The 19,254-nt window shown below is 41.3% G+C and overlaps 2 protein-coding genes across 4 annotated transcripts in view; one reads left to right on the top strand and one right to left on the bottom strand.

Annotated features, from left to right (window-relative positions):
• CSPP1 (centrosome and spindle pole associated protein 1) overlaps positions 1-2,396 on the top strand; it is a 252,250-nt gene extending 249,854 nt beyond the window's left edge. For both annotated transcript variants that reach the window (XM_078072319.1, XM_078072320.1), the window contains one exon: positions 1,992-2,396. In XM_078072319.1, coding sequence (XP_077928445.1) covers positions 1,992-2,200 — 209 coding nt within the window. In that variant the 3' untranslated portion in view covers positions 2,201-2,396. The remainder of the gene's footprint in view (positions 1-1,991) is intronic.
• A 1,444-nt stretch (positions 2,397-3,840) lies between these two features.
• Positions 3,841-19,254, bottom strand: part of ARFGEF1 (ARF guanine nucleotide exchange factor 1) — a 144,191-nt gene continuing 128,777 nt past the window's right edge. For both annotated transcript variants that reach the window (XM_036102409.2, XM_036102410.2), the window contains exons 34-39: positions 14,789-14,921; positions 11,032-11,171; positions 9,356-9,524; positions 7,908-8,046; positions 6,783-6,900; positions 3,841-5,318 (exon numbers count right to left, since the gene is read on the bottom strand). In XM_036102409.2, the coding sequence (XP_035958302.1) occupies positions 5,154-5,318; positions 6,783-6,900; positions 7,908-8,046; positions 9,356-9,524; positions 11,032-11,171; positions 14,789-14,921 (864 nt within the window). In that variant the 3' untranslated portion in view covers positions 3,841-5,153. The remainder of the gene's footprint in view (positions 5,319-6,782; positions 6,901-7,907; positions 8,047-9,355; positions 9,525-11,031; positions 11,172-14,788; positions 14,922-19,254) is intronic.

Genomic DNA, 19,254 nt, shown 5'->3' with positions numbered 1-19,254 from the left:
ATCTGTAAGAACTCAAACCTGTTTACAGGGAAATTTTCACTGTTGGCTGGGGGCGTGGATGGGTGGGTTGGAGAGAGATGGAATGAATTTTGAGATCCCTTTGAGTTGTAAGGCCTAGAACCATAGATACTATCCAGGAAAACTTGGACTCAGGATCAACTTTGCATCAGATTCTACCAGAGAGGGCATGCTTTTTTGAGTGGATTCTTTTTTTAAAGATTTTATTTGTCAAGAGAGAGCGAGCACAAGCAGCGGGAGGGGCAGGCAGAGGGAGAAGCAGCTCCTCACTGAGCAAGGAGCCTGATGCAGGACTCGATCCCAGGACCCCAGGATTATGACCCGAGCCGCAGGCAGACGCTTAACCAGCTGAGCCACCCAGGCATCCCTTGAGTGGATTCTAAACAGATGAAATTTTTATTAAATATATCCAGCCTTTCTTTGCTTTGAGCAGGGAAAATGCTGGCTAGTATCAGCATCTCACTCCCCTTACTGAAGTGAGAAATTAACTTGACAACTTTTGAGTTCTTTAGGTAACACATCTATTATGAATTTATAGTATTACAAAGAACTTTTTTTTTTGCTTTTTTGCTTGGCTTTCAATGCCATAGACAAAACAAGTAGCCTCAGGTTAATGTTTCTTTTTAGAAGCCAGTGGGGCGCCTGGGTGGCTCAGTCGGTTAAGCGTCTGCCTTCGGCTCAGATCATGATCCCGGGGTCCTGGGGTCGAGCCCCGCATCGGGCTCCCTGCTCAGCGGGAGCCTGCTTCTCCCTCTCCTGCTCCCCCTGCTTGTGTTCCCTCTCTTGCTGTCAAAAACTAAAATCTTAAAAAAAAAAAAAAATAGAAGCCAGGGTTTAGTGTTTTTATTATGGTTTCACTGTCTCTCCTTGCTTGGGTGACCAGCAGGTTGGAGGGTGCTCAGCAAGCACAGGCAGACAGGATGGTTCCTTAGGCAGCTAGTGAGCCCCTCAATACTAGTTTTGGCAAACAGTAGAGTGGTCTTTTGGGATAATTCCCTTTAGTCTGTTAAGCTACATACGGTAATTTTCTAATAGCAATTATCTTTATTAATTTAAAACTATACTACAATCTCTAGCAGTCAAGGTGTCATATGTTCTGGTGGCAATTCCATATCAAATACGAGCACATATGGTAAATTGATGGGAGCAGTACTTTTCATCATATACTGAAAAAATGGGGACCAGTGGGAAAACAGTTCTTTAAATCTGCACTGAGGATTACCTATTCCTCAATTTCTTTTAGAGCCAGTAGGGTAATTAATATTTAACAGGGATATATTTAAATTGAAAAAATAGAGCATTTGAAGAATCTCTTACGGGTTTTCAACTTCTAAACTTTTTAACATTGTCCTTTCAAACAGGAGCTTTCTGGTACGATGTGGATTGATTATTAAATTGACTGCACATATCCCTTTGCTGGGCTAATCCTTCACAGACTGGGAGATGTAATTAAAAAAAGTAAAAATGACATCACAGGGTAGGAAGACAGATTTTCCTATTATATCTAGTAAGTAAAATACAGAGATAGAAGTTGAGTACATTCAATTAAAGGATGAAACTTAAGGACCTACCTTTTAATGGAGTAGACACCAAACTCTTAATATTAGGTGCAAGAATGGAAGTAATTTCATCTCCTTAGAGGATTGTTAACAGGTTTGGGGTATTTCTAAAACTTTGCTGAATTTAAAAGTTTTGTAAAATTGCGTACACTTCTACAGTCAACTTAATGTTTGGCACCCTCTACTTTGCTATCTTTGGAATCCCTGTGGGTATTGGTACCATGGAGTCACCTATTCCCTTGACCATTTTCTTCCTACCTCTAAAATGCGGGGCCTGGACAAAACTACTTTGTAGAACATAAATACTATGGAGAAATGCAGGGCTGAAATGGGTTGACTTACAGGAAGATCTGTGTTCATTTCACCTCCTTGCCACCAGTGTTACCTGAGTCCTATCCCTCTTGCCTCCTTTAGACGACGAGAGTTCACTGCTTGACCCCGATGACATGAAACACGTGGGGGACGATGGATCAAACTCTGTAGCAACTGAGCCCTGGCTCCGCCCAGGCACCTCAGAAACGCTGCAACAATTCATGGCTGAGCAGCTGAACCAGGAGCAGCAGCAGGTTCCTGGAAAACCAGGCACTTACAACTGGCAGGGCCTGTCTACTGCCCACGGTTAAATAAATCTGCATTGGACCCAGCAGTGCCTTTTAAGGTGAAAGGAATGTCAAATCAGAACCTTTAATAAGTGTGCTACTTTTGGCCCCTACCTGAAGTTACTTACACAGGTTTCATCTGTATATAAGGTGTATTTTTTCCCATGATGTATAATGATGTATATATTATGTACATAAATAAAAGGCAATGATTACATAACATAGGATTACCTAGAATTATTTTTGTACAATTTTGCCATAAATTGGGGTGGTAATGAACTCTTGGAATCAATTACCATATGTGCATTATTTTAAATTCTGCTTGTCAGTAAGCTAAGGTGAATGAAAGAGGTGTCGTAACAGTACTGTAAAACCTGGATACGCTTGTTGTGTGCACATTTGCCACAGTCATCGCTATTCAAAATAATTCATTTAATACATACATTTGTTGTAGCTGTATTTTGGTTGCTAGGTAATGAATCAAATGTGCTAGTTAGTTACTTCCATGTCATTTAGAGCAGCTCACTCAGTATAAATGATGGGGGAATCGTAACTGATTTTACTCCCATGAGCCATAAACTAAATATCACATCATCTTTTTGCCTCTATGTTTATGCAAATGAAGGCATTACATTTACTAATTTATATGACTTAAATACTTGATAGAAATAAATTATTTTTTATTACCAATGTCAATTTATTTTAACTGGAATTGAGGTTTCTAGACGAGGTGTTTTAGAAGTTGAAGACAGGACCATCAGGGGCCAAGGACAGAGACTGGAATCCTTGCTGCATCACCATGGACCCTTGGATCAGTGAGTCAGTCTTCCTAATCACTCCTTAATCACATTTTAAAAAGTAAAGAAAGATTAATTCAAATTCTGGGAAATAATTCTTTGGTCTTTAGCATTATGATGGCTGAGAACACCCCCCAGGTACTACTTCCTGCACATTTCCACTGATGGAACGAATGACGGACAGGATAGAGAAGTTTACTGCAAATGTGAAATTTCTCCATTTTGAATTTTAGCTATACATTTTATACTCAATTTTGTAACCTATCCGTTGTTTATTTTACTGTGAAGAAGATTTTTCCTGTTATATCTGTCTTCATCTGAAACACCCATCAGATGATTGATAGACTGCAAGGTCAGGGTGGTTTCCATCTACCAAGGTGGGTGACTCCCAGCTTTAGCATCCAGCTGGGCTTGCACAGGGCTGTCCTGAGGGTAGTAAATACGGTACACCTATAAATGCATTGTTCAGTAACTCATCTAAGAGCGGTATGAGAGCGAACACTGCACACTTACTTCTATTTTTAAACACAGTCATTATCTTGACATGTTCCATTTTTCGTTCAATGCCATCGTACCATACAACTTGAACTGACTCCTAGGACACACAATGCCCCCCTGACAAACTGCCCCAAAAGGGACTTCAGCTCTCTCAGCATTCACACAGTATAGCCTTATTTTGGGTTATTAATACACAAAATTTTAATTATTATGAATATCCTATGGCTGAGAAAGCACGATCCTAATGCCAAAAGAAGAACACCGAATTTGTAGTTCTGGCCAAGAATATTCCTAAATTGTTCGGCTTTTAACAAAAAAAGGATCAATGAAACATGGGGCTGTAGATTACACAGGTTTTGATTGCACTGATGAAATAATCCAAAAACTTTATTGACCTATAACCTGATTAGAATATGCCAGATGAGAATCAGTATTGTACAGAAAGTTGTACAGAATTTTTTACATAGAAAACTTTACATCTGTACCATATACATTTTATCCATCTGAAAAAATTTTCTACATCCACTGTTAATACGGAATGCTTGACAATCTTGTCTTTTTTTAACCATCAGAGCACAATTCACAGTATGAATACATTTCCAGTAAATCTAACTCCCCCAACCATGCCAGATTTGTTATTTTAACATATTCAACATTAAATTCTGTACACAGAGTAAAATCTACATCAAGCCCCGCCACCCAAAAGAAAAAGAAAGTGACAGCAACCTAGATTCATTTTGCAGTGATTCAAGTTTCGGTCCATGAAGGATCAACTCTATTTTAATGGCTCATCTTTAGAAGCCCTAAGAGAAGTATATTACAGGTAGTTAGGTCAGTAGGAGTATTTTCTACCTTTTTTGTTGTTGATCATGACAAGCGTCAGCCACAACAGCTTTCTGGGCATGTTAAACCCTCAAAATTACCAACCCCTCCCCGCCCCCCCACCAAAAAGGGCAAAACCAAAACCCCCACAAAATAAAAAAGACAAAAAGTTCAACCCAAATGTTTAGTGCATTTGACAAAATATTATAGGTATTTAGCAAATGAATAAGAAAATAAAGAAATTAAAATAAAACAGTGCAGGAAGAACTATATAATGTTTAAGATTTTTATATTACAGACCTGCATCTCTGTACATTTTTCACAGAAGGATGATTACCAGTATCTCAGATAGCCTGAGTGTGCAAAAATCTTCAGAATAAGAATACCATAGTTGCTAAATATCTTTTACCATGAACAATAATTTCTTCTTCTCCCCCCCACCCCCCCCAATTATAAACATTTTATCCTTCAAAATACAGCTCTCCTGAGTTGTACTTCTTGCAGAAGTTCAAATCTTTACATCTATAGTTCTTTGGGTAAAGTTTTACTTCCACACCTGCCGAAAACTGTGGGGCTCTCCCTGCCACCAAGGACAGGGAAGGACACATGAACACAAGCTGACACTGTGGAAACAGGCTTTCTGCTCAACATGAGCCCAACATGACAAACAGAATCCACCAGATTACTAAATAGGGACTGGAGCGTTGCGCAAGTTTGAGTTACAGTTCTAAGCATCTTTACCAGTAACCCTCAGACACGGCAATTCAGAGAAACCATTTTTCAGGTAGGAAACCTCAGCTCCAAGGTCCTTTTAAAGAGCGGAGGGATGTAAACGCCAACAGAAAAATACCAAGTTGCCATCATTGCTTGTTTATTCCAAGTTCCTGTTCAGGTGGTTGTGATATCTGAAAAACTACTCCAATTCGCAGAAAAAATCTTCTAAGAACGGCACGAAGTTCAGGAATCAAGTCAAATTGCATAATTTCACATAAGAGAGGGTAGTAGAATGATGCATGAGCTTTAAACTGGGGGGGGAGGGGGGGAAATAAATTTCTCCATTAGTAGTGCTTGCATTCCAAACCACAGCAGCTCAAATGCCTTTAGCGTCAAACCACTCTGGGGCCTGCACTGATCAGTGAAGACAGAGGAAAGGCATCTGCATAAAGCAGGGACTATACTGATTATGGAACTGAAAGAGAAGTATTCAAAAGACTCAATACAAACATTATTCACTTAGCTATCCTGATTTTGAAAAACATTTCCCATTACATTTCCTTGACAAACTTATGACAAACTTTTAGTATTTATCATTGTTTTTCTGGATAATAAGCAAAAGTAAGACAAGCAGGAACCACAGCTGAGTTTTTATAAGCTATGGGTTATTGAAACAATCTTACTTGTTAAAGAAAATTTTAATTTTTATGGAAAATTCTACCTAATAGTGCAATACAAAATTGCAATCTCCAGGCAAAGATCAGACTTTCCACATTTACAGTTCAACTGATGTACTGTGGTCGTGTTTGCTGGAATTCCTCAATCTCTGAATCACTCTCTCTGCTGCTCTCCACACCCCATGAGGGACTAGGTAGCAGTGTGACTGATGGTGGCACGAAAGCCCGCGGTGGAACCAGAGAGACTGGGGTTTGGGGTCCTTTCTGGCCACATGGCTGCTGATGCCTTAGGTCACTTCTCCAAGCTTTATCCAGCCCAGAGGCAAATGCATGTGGACTAGAGCATGACTTGGGACAAACATCTGTATGGCACCAAGTGACACCACACAGCCTCTCTGGGGCCCCGTACACCACTGTGACCCCAATCTCAGGCTACCTCACTAGACATTTTTAAACCAATTCAGGGATCATGGCAACCCGTTTCCAAGTATATGAGCTGTAAGTTGCTGTATTTTTTAAAGAGGGAAATGCATATTTTTGAAAATCTGCACTATGTATTTATATTTAGTTACATATTTTTAATTTATCATCATTTCTACTGGTTTCAAATTCCTAAATGAGTTTATGGCCTATTCACTAGGGCCTCTGTGTTACATGGAACCAATAAATATGCCAAAGGAATGGCTAAAGCCTGGAGCACAGGCCTGGGACCCCGGTAGGGGCAGAGTCCAGGGCCAGAGGTTGGGCAGGGTGACAGTTTTCAAAATGGAGGACAGACTTCAGGGGTCAGGATGGGAATTGCAAAGTGTGGGGGACCCAGCAGCTTGGTCAGAGTGTTCCAAAGGGACACTGATTCCTTCTTTACTGACTCCCCTACAAAGTCACTGCTTAGAGAACCAAGCAGGGTGAGGAGGGAGAAGACTGAGGGCCCATGCGGAGACAGGCCACCGTGGTCCGGGACAAAGTGGCACCACAGCCCGGGCTTTGCTGGATCTACCTCCGAGCGATGGGTCTGCAAGCCGGCACCCCTGCCTCCCGCTTGAGCCTGATGCTGGTCAGGCTAGAAATGCCGGGCTGGAGAAGACATCTCATACTTACCCTACTGTCGCTTATCTTTAGAACTTTAGTCAGAAACAAAAGCAGTAAATTAGTCCAGGCTTCCCGGTGACTCTCTGACGTCAGAGTAAGGAAGTAACTTAGGGCTTCGCTGCAGACACTGTAACAGAAAGGGCTCACTTTGGCATGTGCTGCATACGTGCGGCTACGGGTGTTCACAGAGAAAACCGCTGGGACGAGGCGGGGAGGGACTATTAACTATCAGGAACTGGTTACAGTCTGTCTGCCAACACTAACTGCCGTATCAACATAACCGTGTCCTTTTCAAATTAGGAAGAAAACCGGACTTTAAAAGAAGCCAGTGCAATGTATCAGGAAACGCATTTTCTAAAAGGTCCCCCGAATTTCAGACCCCTGTGCAGCAGCGCACGTCCAAGCCTGGCATCAAGAAACCGGGGCTGAAATCGGGTGGGTCTTCACTCACTGTGAAGGTGTAGGCACTTCTGGGTCTTAAAAGTCTCATCAGTAAAGTGGGAAACAGGGACTAAGTCATCTCTTGAAGTTCTAAAATGTACTTAACTGGTCTCTGAGAACATCTATTCCCTGAGAATACACAAAAATACAATGCAGAAGACAGCAGTCTTTCTGAATGGCATGTTTCATTCTTAGCATGAGTTTAAAATTTAAAGGACAGAATCTTAAGTTGTCATGAAGTAAAAAGAATGCAAAAAAAAAGTAACACTAACAAAACATCAAACCTTCTTTCAAACTAAAGGCAGGCAGGCAGGTTTTCACTTTCACATATGATTGGTTCGTAAAAATGCGATTATCTGTGGCATGAAAAAGCCTAATGGTTCGTAAAAATGCGATTATCTGTGGCATGAAAAAGCCTAGAAACTCTGAAGTTTTAAATTTTAGGAAACTTTCTTCCTGTCCCACAGCGGCAACAACAGACATGATTTGCTCATGTCACCAACTGTGCAAAAGTGCGTCCATCTATAAGACTCTAATTTTCACAATCTCTTCCTTGGGCCCCAAGCTGTTTGCATGGTCCTGCAGCGGGGCTGAGATGTGGACTCTGCCATGAGTGCAAACCTAGTGGCCCTTTCCTCCTCTGTACCACGCAGCCACATGGGTCAAAGGCAGACACTGAGCCAAGAGTCTTACTTTAAAAGCCTCTGCTGGACCTCCTCCCAGGCACTAACGCGGCTCTCATCCATGTACATCCGGAAGAGAATGCGCAGCCCACAGGCAAGGCTGCTCGTCTCCTGCTTCAGAAGGTTAGGTTTGGATTTGCCTTTGAAGCCTGCGGAGAAGGGAAGTTGCATGTTACAGAAAGACAAAACCGCCTTGTGTGAAGGCACATCTTGTGTACGTCCAGCGGTGGCATCTGCTGCCTGCCCTGAGCCCAGGGCCTCAGCAGCCCTGAGGTAGCCCACAGGGAAGGAGTCGCACAGGGAAGGCACACCTCGAGACCGTGGGGCAGGTCAAATTGGGGGAGGCCCAGCTAAAGGCGATTTCTATGTGTAAAATTTCCCCTCCTTTCCAGCTGGGGGGATAGGAGGTACAAAACAATGTTGGCCTGGGAAAGCGGAACTCTTCAAATGAAACTGCACCTGAAAGCTCCATACAGCTTACAGGAGGGCTCCTGGGTGAGCAGGGGCAGACCCCTCAGCAGGAAGAAGGTTTCATCAGGCCAAGGGTCCAAGCATTGTGAAGGGTCCAATGCGCATGCAAACGTGGAACCTGGTGACTTTAGCAGGAGCAGTCCTGGTTGAATGGCAGCAGCAACTTGAGTTGAATAAAGGGGAAAAAATATAGACTACTCTTCCCAGAAGTTAGGTTGTAAAGGAAAGAGGAGGAACAAAGCCATGGGCTTAATTAGGGGTTAAACGATCATTTTAGATTAAATAAAATATGCAAATATAAAGTACCCAACACTATTTCAGAGTCTGATGTTCAATAAACATTAGCTCCCTTCTTTTTTTCTTCACATTCTGCTGCCTCTCATTCTTCCAGCACTGTTTTTTACCTAATAGGCACCAAATAACTACTTAAGTAAAAAATTAGATGTCAGTTTAATTATTATACTTAATTATATATTTATATAATTATATTATACTTAAATTTTCCAACTTGTTCAAAAATATGCCTCCCTCCCTCAGAACATTCACTTCCATTCTGAGGTGTGGCCACTCCCAGATAAGCATGGAGAAGTCATTTGAATACACATGCAAGGATTTCATGTTTAGGACCTTCACACACTTTTTCTCATTAAAAAAAGGGCAGCTTTTAGTGTGCTCACAGTATCAACAGGGAGGTCCAGGTTGGGTGAACAAGATGAAAAAATGAATGGTCAAATCAGTCAAACAACAGATTGATTAAACAAGTGGGAAACAAGTTTCCCCTAGCAGCTTACTATATTACACACTATATTATATACGTATTATATTAGGCCTGGCTAGTAGACTGCCTTCCTACTATTATTAAGGTAAAAAGTTCATACAGTGAAATGCATACACCTGAATTGTACAATAATGAATTCTGATAAACGTACACCTCTGGTGCACAACCGTTAACAGTGAACACTAAAGTGTGATACTCGTGCAGCTTACCTGCTTTCCACAGAGCAGTCCTCTGTTCATTGTTGGAATTAAATGCTTTTGCAAATCTATGGGACTCTAATAAGCAGTCCAGTAGCTTAAAAAGTTGTTGTGATGTTAAAAAGCGGTACATTCCTTGATCCTGTGTATCAACTCGAACATCAAAGTCCACAGCATCTCTCTTTGGAAAACAAACCACCACAGCACGTGCATGCACACAAACACACACACACACACACACACACACACACACACACACAGTCACAAATTTTAGTAAGTTTAGAACTCAATGCTCCCCCAAACATCAGTTTTAAGAGAACTGAACTTAATCTCTTTTACCTCAACAGGAAATCGGGAAAGGTCTATCTTTTGTCATTAAACTTCCAGAATCTTCCTTCCATGCATCCTAGTCATCCGGCACCACCTCCTATCTTTCCAATTCCCTCCTCCTATTTCCTGACTCCAGGAGCTCTTCCCCTGCCAGAGCCTACAGCCCTTCACTGTTCCTCCCTGCCACTTAGGTCCTCTCTTCTCTTATTAACCAATTTAGACTCCATGGGCTCCAGTTATAATTATTCTCTTGCATAATCCCTCACTCTTTTTAGATTAATTGGCTGGCAAAACTGCCTACTCCACATCGCCACCCACACAGCAAACACGACTGGAGAAAACAGACTGGTTTTAAATCCAGTGGGCTCTGGGTGCTGCCCAGCAATCCTGCACTGCCCTAGTCTGCTTTCCTGGATGACTAGCTCATGTTTTCACTTCTCCAAGCATCTAAAACTCTCTTCCCAACCTCATTTGGTGGATGATTTTTCTTCTCCTATCAGAAGAAACCTCCCACAAACTCCCAAGAGCAAATGGACCAACCTTCCCGTGTTAACACCCCACACACTTCGCTGCTTTCCTATTACAATGCACGAGCGGCCAGGGCTTCCATTCAAGACAACCCCCCAGGAGCTGGCACTAGATGCCATCCCCGTTCACTTTTCAAAAAGATTGTTCTGCAACTGCCCCTGTCTTCTGCATTCAGTTCTCTCATCAGGGAAAATGTTGCAATACTACCAATCTTAAAGACAAAACAAAGCAAACCCTTCTCTTGACCCCTTCATCCTCCTCCAGCGATTATCCTATTTCTCTGTACCCCTTTACAGCAAAACTCCCCTTGACGGAATTATCAATATTTTCTGCCTGCAATTCCTCTCTTGTACCCACTTCCATAATGCTTTTGTCCTCAACATTACAATTAAATGCAATGTCAAGGTCATTGAAGTCTACCAAATTGCTAGGGGGCGATTCTCAGATGAAATATTACTTGACCCACTGAGGATTTGACAGAGATGATCACATCCTTCTTCTTAAAACATTTTCTTCATTTGGCTTCCAGGACACCACTATCTCTTGCTCTCCCCTTGCCTCATGGATTCTTATTCTCGAGCTCTTTAACCAGACGCTTCATCACCAGGAGCTCTAACTACGGAAGCCCCAGGGCTCAGTCGGCAACCCTCCTCTCAGCTGTCCACACTTAACTGCCTAGGGCATGTCATTCAGTCCCATGGTTTAAAATGACATTTCTATGATGAAGAGCCCCCAAATCAAATCTCTAGTGTGACCTCTGCTCTAAAGTCCAGACTGTGAAAGCCAACTTCCTCCTCAATGTAAAAGCTGCTGTCCCCCCACATCCGTACCTGTGCGGCGGCTAGGTTTTCGGCATCTTCCTTCTTGCTTGTGGCTGGGAAGAACACAATGTTGTCGATAGTCTGGATGAGTTCCAGCTGCACAACACATTTAATCAACAGGGCAGCAAACAATTTTTGTTCTGGAAATTCTGTGAGGAAACCCACCCCAATGCACATGCAAACAAAAATTATTTTGAATCCTTTATAATATCTATGACATTACAATGCTAAGGAAACATTCATATGTATGAAGGTTACCTGCACATATCACACTGAGAACATACTGCTTTTGCACATAAGCACTACTCAATAAAAGTTTAATCAATTTTTAGAAAAGCCTTACAAAATTAATTTTTTAAATAAAAATATTCCCAAGGACTTAGAACAGTAAATAATGTTCAGAAAGGTCCCACTACAACTTCTAAAATAAGATTTAGGTTACTCTTTAATAAAATGTAACAAATGGATTAAAAGCTAAGACTTTAATAGCATTTACTGGAACTCAAGTTTGACCTTTGAAATAGGTAATGTAAAAACCTATATATACCAAAAGAAAACAACAGGAACTGGATGTGTGAGAAAGGAAGTGAGGGACAGCCACAAATTCTGACAAATGTGGTAACACTGTGGGTTAATCAGAGCACGTTTTATTTGAATCCAGGTTAGAAGCTGTAGCTAACTATATTTTCAAATGCATCCATAAGCAAAGAAGTCTATAAAAAGATTATGCTAAGTACATGATCACAAAACTAACCGAATTTTGAAGTAACAAAATGTTCTCCACACTGCGCAGGCAAGATGAAACACAGCTAAGTCTTCTAGCCTGAACGAACCTGCTCAGCAAGATGTTTCTGACAATCCACCAGCCTATAAGGACATGTTCATAGAAGAACTTTGCATTTCACTGACCAAATGCCGAAGCACAAGGTCAGAAAGAACTCAACTACTGAGATGCTGCGAGAGCTTGGCAGTGCTGACATGCGGCTCCAAGGGAGCTCTCAATCCTGGGATGTCAGGGCCAGCTTCTCCAGTGAGCTTTCCAGGAGGCAGATGACTGCCCCAGGGGAGTGGCTGACTTACAATTCTTCAGTCTCTACTTTTGCTTTTATTACAAATTCCCTTTTGCGGCACCAATTTGTGGAACTTAAATTCATGTTTTAGGGACTTTAGGGGTAGCAAAACAACTTGCATAAATTTATTCTTACTGAGGTTATTAATAAAGGCTCCTTTCCAGGTAGTTTTCAGAAATGCTATTGTATTTAACACTTACTACTAGATTGCATGTCAAAAAAAAAAAAAACAAGAAAAAGAAAAAGAAAAAAAAGAAGCCACAAGTCCCACAAACTGTCTCCTCTTCAGTGTCTTTTTCCTAGCCCTCTACCTCAGTCAGAGCTGACACATACCAGTCGCTCCTTCCCCTCCCCCATTCCAGTCCTAAAACTCAGTTCCTAGAGCAGGAGACTCCTGGCAGCACAGCCGGAGCTCCCAGAGAGACTTGGGAGTCGGCTGACGTCTGACAAGATGTGTCCTCGTTAGTTCTAACATCAGCCGCTGAGGGCCGGAAGAGCTTTCAGCAGGGCGAACTGAGAGTATGGCTGATGAGGCTCCACTCTGATCGAATGGGCAAAGCTGGGCCTCTCCCTGCTTTCTGGTGTCCTTGGAGGATAAGGATCTTAACTTCAGACTCACTAGCAATGACCAGCAGCATGTTTGGGGACAATACCTATTTGGACAAATTTTACAACTCGGGTTGGCTGACACTGCCAGGGTTTATTAGGTGACCATGTCACTGGTTCACCCAAGCTAAGCAAAGATGAACTATGTGGGACAGCAGGTACGGAGCCGAGGCTAGATGGGGCAGTGATGTTTTCTGAAAGTGTACAGAGAGAATGAGCTAGTTGCCCTGCAGACAGGATGAAGTACTCAGGTCCGTGTTATGATTCTTTGAGGAGGAGTCAGACCGCAGATGGCCGCCTCATTCAACAGAGGAACCATCACCTGTCCACTTAATGAAAGAGCTCATGGGAGCATGGTGGCCATCTGTTCTTCCCCGAGCTCCACCTATTGAGTCAACAATCCCATGGTGAACTTTTCCTAAAGAACTTCAAGGGGAGAATGAACAGGGTGTCTGACAGAAGGAAAGAAGCTTGGGTCCTCAGCTCAGGGTGGTAGGGAAGCAGCTCCAGTTAAAGACATAGTCCTGGATTAGCCATGTGAAAACTTTCTAATGTGTGATGACCGGGCCCTTCCTTACAAAGCTAAGTATATTTAAATTCAGTCTTGGGGCTGAGAGATAGAGAAGTCACTCACTATTCTGTCCTCATGGCATGTTCCAGTGCAGACTAAAGCTATCATGGATTCCTGCACAAGCCATTGCTGTTCTCCAGAGAACAGGAATCAAAAATGAAAATAAGCCACTCACCACTACCTATCTCCCTTTTAGGAAGTTAGCAAAACAAAGTGACTGAAGCTGGAAACTCCTTTCAAGTAGGATACCAAATCTGTCTTCTCTCAAGAACAAGCACCTAGCATTAATAAAAAATTCCCCGAAAAAAAAATTAAAATTAAAAATGTAGGGACTAAAAGCATAAAACTCTTAAAAGGAAACATCAAGTAAAACCTTCATGACCTTAAATCTGGCAATGGATTCTTAGCTATGACACCAAAAGCAAGAGCAAGAAAAAAACAGGTAAATTGGATTTCATCAGAATTAAAGACTTTCTGCATAAGATGATGTTATCAAAGAAATGGTAAGATTTATACTACAGAATATAAGTATCTGCAAATCATATATGTGATACAGGAAGAGTATCCAGAGTGTGTAACAAACTTACATTTCAACAACAAAAAGGCATAAACCAATTAAAAATGAGCAAAGGACATGAATAGACATTTCTCCAAAGAGACATACAAATGGCAATAAGCACATGAAAAGATGCTTTACCATCATTAATCATTAGGGTGATTGCACAACACTGTGAATGTACTGAAAATACTTTTATTTTTTAAAGATTTATTTATTTATTTTAGAGAGAGAGTGTGCACACAGGGGGAGGGGCAGAGGGAGAGAGGGAATCTCAAGCAGACTCCCTGCTGAGCGCAGAGCCCGACGCGGGGCTCAATCTCAGGACCCAGGATCACGACCTGAGCAGAAAGGAAGAACTGGCCACTCAATCAAATGAGCCACCCAGGTGCCCCTAAAATGGTTACTTTTCTTATGTGACTTTCACCTCATTTTATAAAAGCAATTAGAGTTGTCCTGTTTTCTTCTAGGGAGGAGGTAGCTTTTCCTTGGTGTTATAATTTTCCTTCAGTAAACAAAGTTGGATCAGCTTTGTAAAAAAACAGAAGGGGTTCCCCTTCTTTGTGAAAAGACTAAGATGGTGAGCGGAGGAGACGTGGGGTGAGGCAGCTGAGTGTATAGAAGGCTGGCTCCACAGGAAGCTGGGTGTTCCTGCTTAGAAAGCACTGCAGAGAAAGGCCCCTCAGGCCCCACTTTTGCAGAAAGGATATGGGGCTGACATGCAGAAGGGAACGGAGAGAAAAGACTCATGTGTCCGACACAAACATTAGCTAAAAGCCTTTGTGGAAAAAGCTGGTACTATAGGTGTTAGTGAATATCCAAGTTGGTACACACATAGTAACAAAGTGACTACACACCATCAATTACAGTATATATTTGTTAATACCAAAAGTAAAAGCAAACATTTCATCCTTTACCTACACAAAACAAAACACACTATTTTTATTAGGAGAAATAACTCACTTGCTGTATGTTTAATTTTGCTGACTTCTTCGTTCACAGTAGAGACAGCAGCCAATTGTGCTTGCTGTCTATTATCTGCAGATCTTGGCTGAACAGAATCATGAATATCTACAGATTTCTGTGATATTGTATCCTAATAAAACAAAAAATTCATTGTAAGTACAACGAATAAAGCTTAAGGATGAAAACAGTTTCTAGTATGTTTTTAAAAAAAAATTACGTGTGTCACTATGAAAAGGACATTCTACGCAGTGTGATTACAGAACAAGGAGAAAATTATTTAAAGTTACCTACGCTGACAGTCTTTAAGAGAAAAGCTTCCTTTCTAACCCTCATTCGTTTTGGGCCTGGTAGCACCCAAAAGCAATAGATAAAAATGCTAAGCTTCACTGTGAGGAAAAGCTAGTCAGCAATATCCAGGAACTGGCATGAAAGCTGTTTAAACCGAATATGTATGTGGCCGAGGTGGGGGACATTTCTGCAAGCTTTGTGTAGGCGGTGCTCAGGAAAGCTTTGTAGGGGTGAGTTTAGGGAAAGACATTCTGTCATCCAAAGGAATTGGCGACCGGAAAGGTCAGTGAGAAGGTGACTAACTGCAAGTGTGGTGTCATGAAGAAAAGCTCAAGTTCAAGTCCAAGAGAACTACACCAGACTTTCGCTCCAGCATTAGGTATAACCTTGGAAAAGCACAGAACCCTCTTGTGTTAAGATTTTCTGACCTGAAAATGGAGAGGACACTTTCCTTGTAAGTTATTAAGGATAAGGTAAGAAATGCAAAGCACTAGCACAGTGTCAGACAATATGTGATAGCTGGCATTACTATTCGAGCTTTATTTTGTTACAGCAATACAACACACTCCGGACAGAATCTAGAACGTGGTTTCCAGAGGAACGGAGAACTCTAACCTAACAGCCTTAGCCGGAAGCGACCTCACCTGGGTTTCTGAAAAGAAGACAGGGGCTTACATTCCCAAAAACAGTGCTAATCAAAATAGTATTTTAACTTAGATTTAAAATATCACAGTTTATGATTTTTCATTTGCTGTTCCGTATAAAATGGGGATAATGTATCAAACTGGATTCAAAAAATTGCTGAAAGGATCAAATGTGAAAATATTTTTTAAATGGTGAAGTGCTACACAAATCTAAAGCCATATTATTACTGTTGCAATTGTTCTTACTCATCTTTGTATTTTTCATGTTTAATACACAGGAGGCCTTTAATAATAATTATATAGACCCAGTAGAGAGTAGTTGGGTAATTTCTTTGGCCATGATGGACTATAATACAGTTTAAAAAAATGTTTTTTTAAAGATTTTATTTATTTATTTGAGAGAGAGAGAGCACGTGAGCATGAGCAGGGGGGAGGGGCAAAGGAAGAGGGAGAAGCAGACTCCCGGGCAACTCGGGGGACTTGGTCCCAGGACCCTGAAATCATGACCTGAGCTAAAGGCAGACACTCAACCGACTGAGCCACCCAGGCTTCCTATAATGCACTTTTAGATAAAAACTTAAATGGAAGAATGCATATAACAACACTTCTAAATTTGTAAGTCCTTTAAGGGAATGTTTATTGTTTAAAATTAACTATATAAAAAAGTCTCTTTTTAACTTGTACACTTTAAGAAGTATATTTTAAGGGGGGAATTAATCAGTTGACAGAATAAAAAATGCATTGTCCTACTGAATGTAAGGGAAAGCATTTTTTTTTAAGGCACTAGTTTTTAAATTTTTGGGGCACTGGCTCTTTTGAACATTCTGATGATTTCTAAGAAGCTTCTCCCCAGGAAATTAAATGTACACAAAAACTAGGTCACAGTATTGGTGATTTAAAGTCTCCTTTGTATCAGAGGAATTTTTTTAATGTTAGGCATATCGCTTTCTCAATTTTTCTGATTAATCAATGTAAATGAGGATGATTTTTTGGTAATCTTTGCATTTTTTAGAACAGCTGTGTACCAGAAATATGCCCACACCTCCCCTTTAAAAAAAGGACCCTTTACTGGAAAAGGAGGAGCTCCTATGAAAGCAATCTCTATGTATCGAAGTGGAGACATCTCTTAGCTATTCCAAATATAAAATGTTAGTCTCAAAACAAGATTTCATTTTTTCAAAAACCACATATAATTAATATTAACTATATACAACACGTATGGAAAACAGCTGGAAGGATATACATCACATCATTAAACATAAGTTGTGGCTGAAGGGGGCAGTATGAAAAGGGAATTGCATTTTTTTTTTTTAAAGATTTTGTTTGTCAGAGAGACAGACAGAGGCAGGCAGAGGGAGAAGCAGGCTCCCTGCTGAGCTGGGAGCCTGACGTGGGGCTCGACCCCAGGACCCCGGAATCATGACCTGAGCTGAAGGCAGACACCTAACCGACTGGGCCACCCAGGCATCCTGGGACTTGCATTTTTTACCCTATCTTCTTCTGTACTATCCAAAAAAAAATTTTTTTTATATTAACAGGGTATATTTCTATTTTTAATTTTTAAAAAGTAATCCTTCACCAAATCAGTACTGGATATGCACCTGTACTGATTGTCACACAGGTCAGACTGCTTGCAAATTTGTGGAGATGAAGGAGAAGACTGATTGTCATCCCAGGAAAAAGGGGGAAGACGGCTCTAAGTTCTTGAAACCTGGTGATGCCACCATCGCTGACATGGCTCCTGACAAGCCTGTGTGCGTTGAGAGCCTCTCTGACTATTCTGTGGGCCATTTTGCTGTTTGTGACATGAGACAGACGAGAAGGCAGCTGGAGCTGGCAAGGTCACTCAGAAGGCTAAATGAGTAGTATCCCCAATAACCTGACACCCCGGTCTTATTCAGTGGTGGAAGAACAGTCTCAGAAATGTTTGTATCAACTGGCCATTTAAGTTTAATAGTAAAAGACTGGTTAATGAATGTATTGTAAAACCTTCAGAAGGAAAGGAGAATGTTTTGTGGACCTTTTGTTGTGTGTGTGTGTGTGTGTGTGTGTGTGTGTGTGTGTGGCAATTTTAAAGTTATTAGGTTTTTTTTAGGTTATTAGTTTTTAAAATCAGTACTTTTTAATGGAAAACACTTGACCAAAAATCTGTCACAGAATTTTGAGACCCATTAAAACAAAAGTTTAATGAAAGAAACAAATAAAAATAAATAAGAAGTAGTCCTCCAGTGCACGGCAAGAAATATTCAGCGAGGAAAACACTGCAGTTTATTGGCAAGCTGTGAGCCGTACAGAGAAGGGAAAGCAAAAGGAAGCGGGGTGAAAGAAGGGGCGGCGGCAGCAGCTCACAGAGGAGACTGAGCTGGTCCCGAGGGGCACCGCTGCCTCCCTCTATGGAGCCCGGCAGCAGCCCAGCCTCTCATCACTCACCCCGGCACATGCGGTTCCAACAACATTATGTGCATTATAATGCATTACCTGACTTAACTCCCATCACAAAACTCACTCTACCATGAGGATAGGTAACTTGCTGAGGCCACAGAGCTAGTCACTGCAGAGCCAGGACTTCATTTTGGGTCTGGCATCAAAGCCCACACTGCAAACTACTATACTATACGGCAGAGGTAGCAAAAACAAAAACCCACAGAGTAAGCAGAGGGCGGGCCAAATTTAAGAAAAACAAAAAAGAGAGCAAGCTCATTCTGGACTTGAAAGATGGTTTCATAAGTGGTGGAGTCTATAATGAACAGATAGCTCCTGCAGATCAGGGTCATGGAGCAATGTGGCCCCAATATATCAGATGTGACTGTTCTCTCAAGATAAATTCAGAGTAGTAATTTTCTGTGAAATCTAAGTTTTAGCCATTGACAATTCCTTAGGAAATTTAAAAGTTGTGAGGGGGATAAATTGACCAATGGACACTAATATGCTACCTCTGGTCTCCTGGGTTTAAAATTCAGTAAGGCCAGATTAAATAATAGTACTGTTTCAATGGTAACTTCCTGATTTTGTTAATGGCACTGTGATTATGTAAGTGCTTTTGCTTTGTATTTTTTATGGAAAAACACTAAAGAACTTAAGAAGAAAAGGACATCTTATTTTCAATTTACGTTCAAAGAATTCTGAAAAGTTTGTGGGTGGGGGGGTGGGCCAGAGAGAGAAAAAGGAAGGAGGGAGGAAATAATAAAGCAAATGTAGTGAAATGATAACATCTGGTGAAACATGGTGTCATGTAGTTTTATGTGTCAACCTGGCTAGGCTATAGGATCTAGTTACTCAGTTCCAACACAAATACAAGTGTTGCTGTGAAGGTATTCTGTAGATGTGGTGATCATCTACAACCAGTCGACTTTAAGTAAAGAAGATTATCCTCAATAATATGGCCAGAACTTCATGTGACCAACTGAAAGGCCTCAGGTCTCCCTAAAGTAATTCTGCCTGTGGACTGCAGCTACAGCTCCTGCCTAAGAGTTTCCAGCCTGCCCGACAGATTTCAAATTACTGGTGCCCATAATCGCATAGCCAATTCTG

This window comes from Halichoerus grypus, chromosome 5 (genome assembly GCF_964656455.1).
Source record: "Halichoerus grypus chromosome 5, mHalGry1.hap1.1, whole genome shotgun sequence".
Taxonomy (NCBI): Eukaryota; Metazoa; Chordata; class Mammalia; order Carnivora; family Phocidae; genus Halichoerus; species Halichoerus grypus.
Note: the sequence above shows the minus strand (reverse complement) of the source record. Positions and strands in the feature narration are given on the sequence as shown.